Genomic DNA, 15,829 nt, shown 5'->3' with positions numbered 1-15,829 from the left:
AAATAAACGTATCCAGGTGTTAGAATGGCCAATTCAAAGTCCAGACCTGAATCCAATCGAGAATCTGTGGAAAGAGCTGAAGACTGCTGTTCACAAACACTCTCCATCCAACCTCACTGAGCTCGAGCTGTTTTGCAAGGAAGAATGGGCAAGAATGTCAGTCTCTCGATGTGCAAAACTGATAGAAACATACCCCAAGCGACTTGCAGCTGTAATTGGAGCAAAAGGTGGCGCTACAAAGTATTAACGCAAGGGGGCCGAATAATATTGCACGCCCCACTTTTCAATTTTTTATTTGTTAAAAAAGTTTAAATTATCCAATAAATGTTGTTCCACTTCACGATTGTGTCCCACTTGTTGTTGATTCTTGACAAAAATTTTAAATTTTATATCTTTATGTTTGAAGCCTGAAATGTGGCGAAAGGTTGTAAGGTTCAAGGGGGCCGAATACTTTTGCAAGGCACTGTATAAAGCTTTATTTTGCTACTTAAAAATCGGCTGGCGGCCACACGAGGGTGTACCCCGCCCAAACTCAGCTGAAGCAAACTCAGTGTTACCTGCCACCCTAATGAGGACAAGTGGTAAAAAATGGATAGATGGATAATAATGTAGTATTTGAGCTTCAATTTTATATATGTTTATAAGAGTACCATCTTTTTGGCCTGCTTGTTCAAAATTTTTTCCCAAACGAGACACACTCATTTCAATGTTGAAGTAAGTCAGTCTTTTGCCAACATTTGTTCTGAATGAAATCATCATACCTGTCAAGTTGTACGGTTTCGGCGTCATTTGTACATGTGAGCACTGATTTTTAAATGTGTACGCCGTACGTTCAAAATCTGTACATTTTTCGCGCATTACGTTTTTTTTCTCTGTTCGGATTTTTGGCACCATTTCGGCAACTAGACAATGTGCGTTACCATGTTGGTTGACTGACGCGAGAAAAGTCAGAGACACGGAGAGAGAAGAGCGGGAGTGGGAAGGAGGAAAGAATTGTGACGCTGTTGCAAACGCGATGCTAGGCTAGGTGGCGCCAATATTTCCTGACTGTAGCCGACAGCCTACAATCTACGCCCAGTTGATGCTAAACTAGATATCACATGCATATAGAACTAGAGGCGAAATGACAGACTCGGCGGCGTTAGTAAACAGTCGCCATCTTAAAGCAGTAAACTTCTCAGAAAGGCTCTGTTGTAGTGAACCTTCCTAGCGAACCTATGTAACTTTTTATCTAAAATACTCCTAAATCGGCAAAATCTTGAATCCATCTTTAAATGATGAAACAGTTTTAAAACTTTCATGTGTCGAAAGTAGACAGAAGGGAACTACTGCAAAAACGGGAGCAATTTTAACAACTTTAACGGTTGATTCACAACATTAAATGCCTTCCAAACATAGCAAAGGTTACTATGTTTTTTTTAATTTTGTTTTTGTTTCTTGTTGTTTTTTTAAATGAAAAAAAATATATATGAAAGGTAACACTAGTTACTTTGCCAAGTAACTAATTACTCTTACATTCAGGTAACTGAGTTACTAACTCAATTACCTTATTGGCCCGAATATAAGACGGCCCTGATCATAAGACAACCCCCTCTTTTTCAAGACTTAAGTTTGTAAAAAGACTTCTTGAACACCAAATTAATTCTTATACATAAAATAATTACAGTACATCTGAAACAAATGATTATAACAGTATAGTTGAGAGAAAAAGCATGTTATTTTGCCTCATTCAAATCTTAATATCTGAACATTTAAATATGTAAACTGAAGTGCAATCACGTTCGTAAATGAATGGCTTCTGGTTTTTGAAGTGTAAATAAACCAATCTATTGTGATAAAACAACAAAATTGCAATAACAGCATTAACCATCAAAGTGAAGTCTAACTGGAACTGTAGTCTTGAAACAAATCTGAATAAGGAAAAACATTGCAATAAAATAATGCAAACTGGTTAAACGTGAGAGTAGCTGAGATCTGTCATGACAGAACATCGCTTCACTGATATCTGGCGCCATCTAGCGTTGTGAATGGGTATAACGTCTCGACCGCGAATATAAGACGACCCCCACTTTTTCAGTCTTATTTCAATGCAAAAAACACCGTCTTATATTCAGGCCAATACGGTACTTTTTGGGAGAAGTAATTTGTAACTGTAATTAATTGCTTTTTTAAAGTAAGACTAACAACACTGGTCATAAAGATGCTGTCTGCAGAATGAAAAGTGACGAAAGCGGAGATTTTATTCTGCCAATCTGTTGCCGAACACAATTTGCCTATTGCTGATCACTTCTCAGAATTAGCAAAAGAAATGTTCCCTGACTCAAAGATTGCATTGGTAAGTTGATGTCATCAATTAACTTTTTTAATTTATAACTGGACCCACTAACGAACTACCTTTAAGTCAAACTGAATTGCGAGCTCAAGTGCAGCCATCAAAAGACATGATGGAAATTGCCAAAAGTGCTACATACAATTATGTCAAAAGTCATTGTTAAATTTTAGTAATCATGATGTAGCTGAAGATATTGGGTGTACCGGGTTATATGGGACAATATTATCAATAAATTAATATTATTTTAAAAATTGAGTTTTATTTTTGTTTCAAATTGCACGCCATATAAAACTTTGTAAGATTAGGCACCAATTTGTAAGGGCATACGTCACTATTTGTAAGATTGCCAAAGGCCTCGGGTTGACAGGTATGAATCATGTTGGCTGTTGTAAATCACAAGAAGTTCCCCATCACTAACCTTTGTACCCGAGGACAGCCACAGCGATAGTTAGCAGGGCGCAAAGGACGTAGAGCAGCACGATGGCGGCACGCAGCGTCCAATCGTTTTTGCACTTGGTGCACTCGGAGCCTTCCTGAATTCCTGCAGAAGTACAGTTGAGTAAAATAAAAAAATAAATAAAACTTGATAAATGAAGTCATTTAGGACTGCTTGAAGCATCGTTGCATGCGTTTGAAGTGGAATGAATGTACTGTGCTTTTTATGAGTCCGGCTATTGTGCAAAAACCTCATGAAAAATAATATATTTACAATAAAAGGTCAAAACTACAGCACATGTGTTTGCCATATGGAAAATAATTCCACAGTGCTGACTGTCTTGTGCAATTCCTCTCTAAGATCTTTGGTAGACAGAACGACATGGATATATCTACTTACTTGCAGCCCTGTGGCCTATACTACGAAGCCAGTTTTCTGGCTTAGCAGGGTGACTTCAAGAGTAACTTCATCACGTGCGACCTAAGTTCGCAGCTAAGCGAGACTACGAAAGGTGGATATGTTGGAACCGAGAAGTGTTGCCATGGCAACACACGCCAAACCTGGTCGTCTCAGAGTTAGATCTTGCTTAACCCCAGAATTCTAATTAACCACGCTATAATTAAACAGCACTCCTCCGCGGACGTGTCCTCCTGACAATGACAGCGTACCTGGACGACCCATACGACATTGGCGCGCGGATTGTGAGGGGCTCTGTGCACGGGTTTTTGGAGACCGCCAGAATCCGCTGGCGTACCCGGAAGATGTTCTCCATGAAAGATTTTCAGCTGAGGGAATTCTTTACCTGTGCCAACTGATCGAGGCGGACGTCACTATAATGTAACCCGCCGAAGTCAGGCCCTCACAAACGGGCAGATTGTGTGCCTCTCCGTGCGCTCTTTCGCCAGGGACAATATATGCATTCCAATGGTGATGCTGAATATCTGCGTAAGAACACTGTATGCCGTGCGATTCGAAGTGGGGTATGGAAACGCTTCAAATTGAGCGTTGAAATTGCTGAATGTAAACGAATGCGGAGCTTTGCTCTCATATACAAGAAATATATTTAACGGACTTTTCCAGCGTTATTTCGTTGTGTAAATGAGTTAATAATAATCATAGAAATATGTAGACTATTTAAACATTGAGAAAACTTGCGTTTTTTTCTGCCAACTCGAAGAGATTAAATTAAATGTCAAATCCACTGATAGGACAGACGCACAAATGTAAAAGATATAAATGTTTATTGAATACTCATCTTACAGTCTTGTTTAACTGTGAAAATTCGTTACAAAAGACGGGCTTTAATTCACGCAACAACGCATGGCATCCCCGCATTTCCTTCTTCTCTTGAGTCCTCACAAAGATAACATAAAATTTTGGAGGGGGGGGGGTTGGGTCGGGCTCGGGCCTGCAAATCAAGTTAATTGATCGGGCTCTGGTCGGGTCGGGCTTGATTTTTTAGGCCCAAACTAAGGGGGAAAAAAAAAGGACATACGTATTCATACAGTCAATGGGACTAAACATACAATTATCCTGCTTCATTAGGTGATGCGCGATAAATTATTTCTTACTGTTAACATACCAAATCTTATTTTATTGTCCTGACAGCAGGCTTTATTTCTTTGCATGGACATAAGTAAACTGGCATATTGACGCATTCACAAATCACACGATCTGTAAATTCGCTGTCAACAGACCCGTCGCGCTCTACTCGCTGAAACGGTGTTCGATTTCACGGTGAGGGTGGATTTTAATTCCTCATAACTCAGCATGATCATCGCGCATTCCTCCTCCGTGAAGTAAGGTGCCCGTGCCATCGTCACAAGTAGCGTTTGACTCTGGTCTCCGCCCCCTTTTATGTGAACGCGCAGTAACTCTGACTGGGTTGACACAGGTTCGACTAATCAACCTCATAATCAGCGTCGTAGCACCGACTGACCACAAACTAGACAACCAGGTTTTGTCAACTCTGGTTACCCGCTGGTAAACTGGATTACTTCTGGGGAGGTTGAACTCAGTTCGTAGTATAGGCCACTGATAAACATTTGATATAAACAAAAAAGTATTTGTTCAAGGGCTTAACTTGGATTGACTGAAAAGCCTCTAGCTGCTGGGAAACATCCACCCGAATATCGACAGTATTTGGAACAAGCTAAACACTTTGATATGGATGTGCAAATAGTCACACAGGGAACATACTTGGGAACATGACCAACACCATTTGTAATAGGCATGTGCCGTTAACCGGTTTCAAGGTATACCGTGGTAGGAAAACGTCACGGTTTCAAACCCGCCAAAATTTTCCGTCATACCGTCCCTAAGGTATTAGCTATTTTTTATGTACCATAAATGCATAGAGAAATCCCTTTCTTGCAGCTGCATGGCTCAAACCGGTTGTTGATAAGTGTCAGTGAGTCAAACTCCAGAACATTTTCCCCCCATCGAAGAAGACAAAATCGCTGATATGGGAATACTTCAGCTACAGTTTATTTACAGTTGGCCGTGGCTTAGAGCAGTGCTTCTCAATTATTTTCTGTTACGCCCCCCCAAGGAAGACGTAAATGTTTCGCGCCCCCCCCCAAACTCTGCCGCCACTGTAAATAGTATCATTTGTCTATAATATTACTTTTATAAGTACGCCTCTGCCTCACATTGTGTCCTTTTTTTCTATTAGAGAAAAAAACAGAGATCAACTTATAAAGTATAACTTTATTAACATTGTTTTGTTTGTAACAGAAAAGACTTAACAAGCATCAGTTTGCCTGAATTAAAACAAAAAGTCAAGTCCAAACTGTAAAAATACACTCAAGGTACATTTCTGACCATTTGATACTGAAAAATAAAATCAGTAAATAATAACAAAATTCAAATTGATTAGAAACATTCACTCATGAGGACAATATGCCAAAAAATCTGACCGAAAAAACAAAACTGAATAGCAGAAAATAGAGTGTCTTTGGACAGAAGGACAGTTTTTATTCTCGCTGCTCACAGTATCACCTCCAGTTTGCAATGGTGTGGGGTTATTTTGCACTGAGCATGCTAACAGTGCTCACTGGTTTACTTATACAACACTGACAAAGCGGGACGATTGTTAGCAATATTTGGCACGTTTTCGCTGAAAAACAACCAAGCGGCTTATCAATGAGATTGGGGTCTAATGTCTTTAAGTGGCGTTTTAATTGATTTGGCTTCCGGCTATCCGCTATAATCATTTTTAGACACAATAAACAGCGGTGTTTCCTCATCTACCACTGTATTAAATGTCGAAGCCAAAAGGCAAACGGCTCGAAAAAAGCGCAGTCTCGGCGGCCGAGGGAAAACCGTAGGTGAGCGCGGTCGTTGTGACGATCCCAAGCCGAAAATGGCACTTCTCGGGCGGACACGTGAGAACCGGAGAAAACAGTGGCTCGCTGCGTGAGTCCGGCCGGTGGGGAGAGCATTTCGACTCTTCGGCCAATCATATAGCGAAAGCGAGTGGATAGTGAGGGGACGAGGATAGTGAACCTACACCGGAAAACGGCTTTCGAAAACGGCGCACAGCTCTTCATATTGCTCTTCTGTGTGCTCTTGCTTACTTCAAAAATACTGCGCGCACTTTGAAAATGAGAGCGCCACTGCCACCCACAGAGTGGATGTGCAAGTACACTTTATTCTAGTACGGCAAAAAAAAAAAAAAAAAAAGCATGTTCCCCGAGGTCAAATGTGCCACCCCTGGCATCACTCTGCGCCCCCCTGGGGGGGGCGCCCCAATATTTGAGAAGTACTAGCTTAGAGGAAGAGGGCCTACCGACATGTAAATCATGTTTGCAGGGGGTGGCTGCTGAGGCGACAATACCTCCAATATGATTTTGCATTTATACAACAAGTTAGTAAACACTATCATGAAGGTTTCCCACCAGCTACGAGAGTTAACTCCAGCATGTTTAGTGTGTCTAGCGCTGGTAAAACATGTGCTTTTTTCCTCTCTGGCGACTGTCTGTGTTGAGAAAGAGAGTGTCTGTATAATGTAAACATGATACGAGTCATACACATGTGTTTTTTATGGAAAATAATTCAAATTACTTTTGTTCTGATGATAGCAATTTTAAGGTGTGGCTGTGGATTTACACTCACCAAAAGGACTGCATTTATTTTAATTGTATTCAGAATAATTTTTTCATTTATTTTAACTTAACATTATACTTATGTTCCAATTTGATAACATGTTTTGAAAATTAAAAATCCTGTTCAATGGAATTTTTTTTTTTTTTAACCCAGATATCTCAAAGGAGCATATTTTAGAGCTGCGATTGCAATACCGTGATACCGTGATATTTTTTCCTTAAGGTTATCATACATCAGAATCTCATACCGGCACATGCCTAGTTGTAAATGACCCAAAATCCTGTGCTTTCTGCTTTTTATTTTTCTCAGACAAAAGGCAACAACTAGTCATGTTTGGTTCCAGCGAAAGAGATCATTCATTGCGCAAGTGGATGATCAGATGGTGACGACGCATTGGAGGAATTCTTTTATTGAACTAGCGAGCGTACAAAGCAAACGGGAAAGGAAGACTTTGGTTACCACCAGGGCCGGCCCAGGCCATTAGGGGGCCCTAAGTAAAATAATGCAAAGGGCCCCATATTTTTGGCCAACCATTTCGTCACAGTGTACTGTGAAACCCATACATACAATCCAACCCATACGTCCATATTTTGTATATTAATCAGATTTTGTTGCACTGCATACTTCAAACTTCTCACCCCAAATGATTGTCAGTACTTACAGTAGATAGCGCCAAACCTTTTTCTAAAAGAGGAAAGAAAGAAGTTAAGGAAGAACTTTTAACTTTTTATTTATTCAAGTCAAATAAAGCAAACTGTAGTAAACAAAATAGAACAGAAATTAAACAATTGCCAGATTGGGGGCCCCCTGGTGGTCAGGGGCCCTAAGCAGCTGCATAGTCTGCGTATAGGCTGGGCCGGCCCTGGTTACCACTTAAAAATAAGAGTACCGTTATCAATTGACTTGGCTTTCCCCCCAAAATTGGTAGCAATCGGAGAATATCGTTCGGACAAACAAAACTTGTCAAATCCCTGCATCATTTGAGACTGTGTCTATACTCCTACTTGCCATAAGGTGTGTTTGAATGAAATTAGTGAGGAAGAATGAGTCGACCAAACACCTTTGAGACATAACATCGATCCAATGTCTTCCAAACATCAAACGCCGCGAGCTGACTTCCTCCCTCAAACGACCTCAACAGCCAAGTTGGGACTTGAATTCCATCCTTCCCAGAACTCGGACCACAAGCTCAGGGGAGGGGGTGGTATCCAGGCATTTACATCTGTCCAAACATCACGTCTAAAGAAGCCCAGCTGTGGATGTCAACGTGGTCACACACTGCTGTTGTGCTGTCATCTTGTTTACACAGGGGGCGCCGCGTCAGAGCCCCCCAACTGGTTTGTTCTTTTCTCTTAAGCACAACATGTAAACAAGATGAGGGCCTGCAGCCGTGGCCAGTGGTGGTGGTTGTGGGGGGTATGTGTGTTTGGACCAGACTGTACAACTCGTACACAAATAAAAACAGGAAAAATATGTGAACATAACTTCAGGAGCTGCAGGCGTCTATGAACCACACAGAAGACATTAGGTCAAGACCTGACCTGAAGCTGACTTCTTACACAGTCATCAAACTTTGCTCCAATGGCCCTCCAGAGTTCAATGACACAAACTTTATGACAAAATTTTTAACAATTTAGTAACATCCTTTAACTTTGTATGTGCGGTTTACATTGGTACCTATAAAAGAATATCTGGAAGCCTAGTCAGTATTTGACAGATCATGAGCAATTATTATATTGACCCCCTAAATGCCTGCATAATACCAAAATGGCACAGTTCCTATCTTTTGGGGTATGGATTCCCAAGACTTTATGTGGGGTTACTTCAACACACTTTGGGTACTGAACCTCAACCCAAAAATCTGGCAGATGCTACCAATTGGGAATTATCCCTGGCTCCTTGAAACTAAAATTGTAGAAATTCTGTGGCTTTTTAGGCTTGGGTTCTTAAGAGCATTTGTAGGCCTACTTATGATGTTGCTAATGTAAGTAGCACCTTGTGCTGATTGGCCAATCCAATAAAGTCCTAACACATCCTAACGAAATCCAACCATATCCTAACATCTATCCGAACATACACGAACGTCAATCCAACCAATGTTAACAGCTCCTGCGAGGGGGTGGGGGGGACAAAAGAAGCATATGAAAGTAACTCTTCCAAAAAAAGTGTCTTAATGTAAAGTGTATCGATAACGATGAACAGCCCTCCTATTCGGCAACCGTACCACGCTCGTGACTCAGTTATACTCGTACAGCGCCTTTCCACCTTCAAGACCCTCAAGCTGCTTTACACTACATCCTCATCCACCTACTGGTAACATAGCACCAGGAGCAACATCGGGTTCAGTGTCTTGCTCAAAGATACTTAGACAAGTGGTCTCCAAACAAAGTCCACATAGGGCCGCAGTGGGTGCAGGATTTTGTTCCAACAAAACAAGACGACACCCTTGTACCAATCTGGTGTTTTACAAGTGTAATCAGTTGATTGCAGCCAGGTGCTGCTTGTTTTAGCAGGAACCTTATTGGTTAAACTGTCTGTGCTCGATCGGTAGGAACAAAAAGCAGGACCCACAGCGGCCCTTGGTTTGGGGACTGACTTAGACAAATTCATCAGGGCGGAGAATCAAACCCACAGCCTCTGGATTGGGTGACAACTACTCTACCACTGAGCCACACCAACCCCACTTGCTTGCTGCTGTTATTCTGCACTCACTCGTGATTGGCTGTGCTGACCATGACTCGCTTGCCGCTCATCTTCGTTTGTTCTCGTGATTGGCTGTGCTACGTTGACTTGCTTGCACCATCTGCTCTCCCGATTGGCCTTTTGCCCTTCCCCAAGGGACTGTTAGCATTGGTAGGATTGACGTTCGCAGAGGCGTAGCGTCCCATTAGGCATTCGCAGGCAATTGCCTAGGGCCCCCAGCCAGCAGGGGCCCCCAGAGGGCCAACAGATTTGGCAAACAAAGATTTAGCACACTCAGCTTCACCGCACTGTCATAGCTAGAAGTATTGCGAGTGATTCAATACCATGGAATCATTTGGCAGATTATCTAACAATTCTGTTATCAGTCCCAAATAGCATACATATTTAAGCAAGTCCAATCAGTTTCAACACTGCATAAAAGTGCAAAGAGTAATTCACCAAGAACTTTATGAAAAGTCCTTGCTGTAATATTATATGTTGGTTTTCACAGGCCACCTCATTATTCATGTGACTACTTAAAGAAATGGTGATTTTTCCAAGAAAGTCTATTAATGGGTCTATCGTATTCCTCGTTAAATACTCTATAAGAAAAATATAACATATATGCATCTAAAATAATCCTAAACGATTTTATTAGCAATTTTAATACTCTTTTAGCAAGGTTCCTTGGGTATGCGGTATGCCGCTGCGTACGTTCCCATAACAACCAGTCCTGTTATTGTCCTACGTCACAAGCACTGCATATTCTGAGAACGAGAATAGGCGTAAGCGTAAGGTGCGCATTTCGAGCAGAGGACGGCCACCCCACCTGTTAGAGGATTAATCTGTGCATCCATGAACGAATGTAAGTTTTTCCTTTTAAAGCCATAAAGTTTTTATGATAAGTTAGAGCCGTTATCAGCGCGACCGTTTCGTGTTTTTCCTGTTACGTCGGCTGGTTGATCCCACTCGTTCTCGCCGCGTCGAGGAGAGCGTTCTTTACATTATATTCGCAATGCACATTTGCTTTAAGAGGGAAGGTGTTAGTTTAGCATCTTAAAATGATGTTGTACATCCATATGAGTGTAAAGTGCTTAGATTTCGCCACTTTTATGGCCAAGATGAACGCACGCAGCGCGCACTCGAACCCCCCCCCCCCCCCCCGTTTTCATTTTACTGCGCAAATATTTATGTGTGTCACGTAACTCAGAGTGAGAGTGGGCGGCGATCGGGCCTTTTTTTAATTGCCAAAATGAAGAGAAGTTATCCGTCTGGAAATGAAAAAAGAAAGAAAAAAAGCAGAAGAGGAGAAAAGGAAGCAAGACAGCGATGAGTGTACTATGTTACTGTAGTTTTATGTCCTAATGTAGTACTAGAAGCCGGGCACTTTGAGTGTCCTAAAAAGCACTCTATGGCTACGTTCATACTACAGGTCTTAATGCACGAATCCGATTTTTTGTCATATCTGGTTTTTTGGCGTGCCCGTTTAGACTGCCTTTGTCCATTGAGACCATTCAAGTAATACGCATGCGCACTAATTCGCAGTCCGACAAGCGCTGAGCAAGACGACCCGCATGCGCAGAAGCATCAAAACAAATGACCACACATGCTGGCTGTCATCCGTCATTCCAGGAATATCATATTTTGCTTTTTAAAAAGAGGACACAAATAACAGACATAAATAATCCCAGTTTAGGTTTATATTCAAAGTATATGGATCGATAGCATGCACGCACTGTCCGTGCATGTCACACACACGGGCAGTTTGCCCCGACTCTCGGCCGTGTAAGCAATGTTGAAATATTGCTTATATGGAGCAGACAGAAAACCGATCATTCTCAGGCTTATCCTCAACCCATTTTTATTTTTTTAATGATTTTTTTTTTATGACCTAAAAAGCCGTGTTCAAGGCAAGCTAGGCGCTAATAACGCACAGCTGCACCGCTACCATGGCGTCTCTCTCGCTTTTTGATGACGTAATTGCTGCATGAATTCCGATTTGAGAGACTGGACAGTACAGACCGCCGCGACAGTCTGGAAAAATGTGGCCCAAATCGGATTTGAACCACATACAAAAGTGACCCAGATCGGATTTGAAATGGTTCAGTTCTATGCGACTTGTCACATTCAGACCGTCAAGTTAATGCCTCACTCGAGTCGGAAAAACACGAAAAAATCGGATTCGTGCATTAAGACCTGTAGTATGAACGTAGCCTATGAGACTGAGGCGTTATTATACTTTTATTAAATATGCTATTGCTCCAAGTCCAACTGTCCGCCTTACTTGCACACGCTCAAAGGGCCCCATGTTGCTTGTTGCCTGGGGCCCCCTGGGACCCTTGCTACGCCCCTTGACGTTCAGATATGTTCGAATAGATGTTAGGATATGGTTGGACTTCGTTAGGATGTTAGGACTTAATTGCCCTTCCCCCACGAACTGTTAGCATTGGTAGGATTGGCGTTCAGCTATGTTCGGATAGATGTTAGGATATGGTTGGACTTCGTTAGGATGTGTAACGACTTGATTGGTAGGCCAGTCAGCACAGGGTGCTACTTTCTCGATATTGGCTGTGCTACGTTGACGCGCTTGCACCATCTGCTCTCCCGATTGGCTCTTTTGCCCTTCCCCCACGGAACTGTTAGCATTGGTAGGATTGACATTCGGATATGTTCAGGTAGATGTTAGGATATGGTCGGACTTTGTTAGGATGTGCTAGGACTTGATTGGCATGCCAATCGGCGCAGGGTGCTGCTCAATTTCTTTAAAATGTAATAACGCCCATTTGTCTTGTATTGTATGTTTACTCCCTAGCATCCAATATTAATGATTTTCAATCCATGTCTACTGGGAGTGCTGACAGTGATCATTCACTTAAATTTAGTGTTGAGGGCTATATAAAAACTGAAAAGGCGTCTCAGTTCTGGTTTAGGTACAAAAAAACACTGCCATGTATGGAACCTTGCTGTTGAACACTGTAGTTGCTGTGTGGAAATTTCCATGGCAACACAAAGACAGCTTGTACAGAGTAGTCGAGTGGTTTTGTGTGAAGCCCCTTTGTGTCTCAAAACAGTTTTATTTACACTACCAGAGCCTTGCAATTCCTTCAGACTCACCTTGGATTATTTTGACTTTAGCGGTCATGTTTCGTGTCTCTTCAGAACATTCGTTAAAAGGACATGGCATTCATGCCCCCTCATCCTCTTGTTTAAGGAGCTGCGTCAGATGACCTAGAAGTTGGATGATCATGTTGGACCGTTTCAAGACTATGTGGTTCTGATCTAAACCCGGCATGGATGTCTCACAGTCTGACATACATGTAAATCGATGAGGCCCCCCAGTGAAGTGTCCTCACGAGGCTCATTTAAAAAGGAATGACCTCATTCCATCATGTCAGCAGTAGTACGCAAGCGAGCAAGCAGTTTCTGGCGTTCATGTTTGTAGGTCAACCAGGGTGAGCGAAATATTAGGAATGGCTCTTAAACCCAGGAAATGTGTTAATTTCTGTCTCCAAGTTATATGGTATGCTTACTTTCTGCATTTTTACACAGCAGGCAAGTCCAATCCATGGTAATTAGTCTTGAGAAGCCACTTTGCTTAGTTTGTGGCTTTAAAAATCACACAAGCGGCAGCCATAAGCACAGAGAACAAGTGTGGGAGCTTCACGGATGGATGCAATTATCCTGCCGCCTTTTCCAAACAGGCTTTCCAGTAGACTGTAGATTGCGCAACTTTGCTTTAACTCATTTATTTTCCTCATGACGTGAGATCAAGAGTTACCGGGAAGTGCAGCGATAACTGGATGACCCCCAAGTAAAATGTTTTTCACAACTAGCAGTAAGTTATAAGTATTTCATCACAACCAACACTGGAGTAACCCTTCCAAATTGTGCAGTGCACTTTTGTTTTTACATGGTTACACATTCCGGGTGGTCCGCCGCATACGGATGCCAAATCAGCATCGGTAAGCTATTCGCCTTCACGTCAACGCACTCCTATTACAAGTGTACAAACACCACTCGCGCAAAGTATACAGTGTGGTCAAGTCTGGTTGATGTAGAGGGGGATGTTACTGACCGCAACAAAGACTGCCTCCAAGCAGCTTTGGATCATGAGTACAATCCACAACTAGATAAGTGAGTGGTCGCTTGAAATATGTTGATGATATTTAGCCAAGAAAAAAAAAAGAACATTGCTGTTGTTATTTATTGGACACACTTCCCACACTGAGGATAAACAGAAATGTTGAGGAGCAGATGTGAACACATGTCCTCTCTTGGAGCTGTCATTTCTAAATACTGACGAGCTGACTCAGTGGAAAACTTCTTTCACGCTACAAGACGAGCACAAGTGCAAAAGTTGTAAACAGGAGTTATCCAAGGAGGTGAGGATGAAGACTGTGGTTGTTGTTGGCATCACTGGACCCCAAAGACTTTTTGATGTGATGTCGCTCTCAATGCATTTCATGTTTGAGACGCTAAATTGAATTAGACACCTCCAGAACCTTGTGTTTTTCTTGCTCCTGAGCCCAGAAACAACCTCTAAAAAAATCTTAATCATTTGAAAATGACTCCGTACTAGACTACCACTTTTCTTTAAATCCTCATACACCGTATTTTTCGGATTATAAATCACACAAGAGTATAAATCGCACCGGCCAAAAAATGCACAATGAAGGGGGGAAAAAACATAAAAGAGTCGCACCAGAGTAAAAGTGGCATTTTTGAGGCAAATTTGATAAAATCCAATACTAAGAACAGACATGTCATCTTGAAAGCCAATTTAAAATTAAAATAAAGTAGAAAACAACAGGCTGCATAAGTGTACAGTATGCTAACATTACATGACGCATAAACAACGAACTGAGAACATGCCCAGTACGCTAAGGTAAGATAGCTATTAAGAGTTATTCAGATAACTATAGCATAGACAACATCAAGCCCGTCGACAGGAGGGGCAACCGGGTATGTTGTCCCGGGCCTCAGGACCATATGGGCCCCTGAATGACCCTTAATTTATTTTACTTTACATTCACATATTTCTTATTAATCTAAATAATTTTCTGATTAAATATTATGTTCTACTCGATATATACTTAGAATTTTGAAAATATTAAATATTTCAAATACAGTGGGGAAAGTAAGTATTTAATCAACCACTAATTGTGCAAGTTCTCCCACTTGAAAGTATTAGAGACGCCTGTAATTGTCAACATGGGTAAACCTCAACCATGAGAGACAGAATGTGAAAAAAAAAAAAAAACAGAAAATCACATTGTTTGATTTTTAAAGAATTTATTTGCAAATCATGGTGGAAAATAAGTATTTGGTCAATACAAAAAGTTCATCTCAATACTTTGTTATTAGGGCTGTCAAAATTATCGCGTTAACGAGTGGTAATTAATTTTTTTAATTAATCCCGTTAAAATATTTGACGTAATTAACGCACAAATGCCCCGCTCAAACAGATTAAAATGAGAGCACAGTGAAAGGTGTACTTGTTGTGTTTTTCGGAGTTTTGCCTCCCTCTGCTGGCACTTGGGTGTGACTGATTTTATAGGCTTCAGCCCCTGTGAGCATTGTGTAAGTAATTATTGACATCAACAATGGCGGGCTACTAGTTTATTTTTTGATTGAAAATTTTACAATTTTTATTAAAACAAAAACATGAAGAGGGGTTTTGATATAACATTTCTATAACTTGTCTTTTAAGACCTACAAGTCTTTCTATCCATGAATCGCTTTAACAGAATGTTAATAATGGTAATGCCGTCTTGATGATTTATTGTTATAATAAAGAAATACAGTACTTCTGTACCGTATGTTGAATGTATATATCCATCTTGTGTCTCATCTTTCCATTCCAAAAATAATTTACAGAAAAATATGGCCTATTTTATAGATGGTTTGAATTGCGATTAATTGCGATTAATTACTATTAATTCATTTTTAAGCTGTAATTAACTCGATTAAAAATTTTAATCGTTTGACACCCCTATTTGTTATGTATCCTTTGTTGGCAATAACGGAGGCCAAATGTTTTCTGTAACTCTTCACAAGCTTGTCACACACTGTCGCTGGTATTTTGGCCCATTCCTCCATGCAGATCTCCTCTAGAGCAGTGATGTTTTGGGGCTGTCGTTGGGCAACACGGACTTTCAACTCCCTCCGCAGATTTTCTATGGGGTTGAGACCTGGAGACTGGCTATGTCACTCCAGGACCTTGAAATGCTTCTTACGAAGCCACTCCTTTGTTGCCCTGGCTGTGTGTTTGG

At 41.3% G+C, this 15,829-nt stretch overlaps 1 protein-coding gene across 1 annotated transcript in view; it reads right to left on the bottom strand.

Moving 5' to 3' along the window:
* Positions 1 to 15,829, bottom strand: part of colec12 (collectin sub-family member 12) — a 51,580-nt gene that overhangs the window by 19,175 nt on the left and 16,576 nt on the right. Inside the window, exon 3 of the mRNA XM_057857131.1 lies at positions 2,751 to 2,873. Within this exon, the coding sequence (XP_057713114.1) occupies positions 2,751 to 2,873 (123 nt within the window). The remainder of the gene's footprint in view (positions 1 to 2,750; positions 2,874 to 15,829) is intronic.

The sequence above is a fragment of the Corythoichthys intestinalis genome, chromosome 14 (genome assembly GCF_030265065.1).
Source record: "Corythoichthys intestinalis isolate RoL2023-P3 chromosome 14, ASM3026506v1, whole genome shotgun sequence".
NCBI classification, from domain to species: Eukaryota; Metazoa; Chordata; class Actinopteri; order Syngnathiformes; family Syngnathidae; genus Corythoichthys; species Corythoichthys intestinalis.
This window is presented reverse-complemented; position numbering and strand designations above follow the sequence as displayed.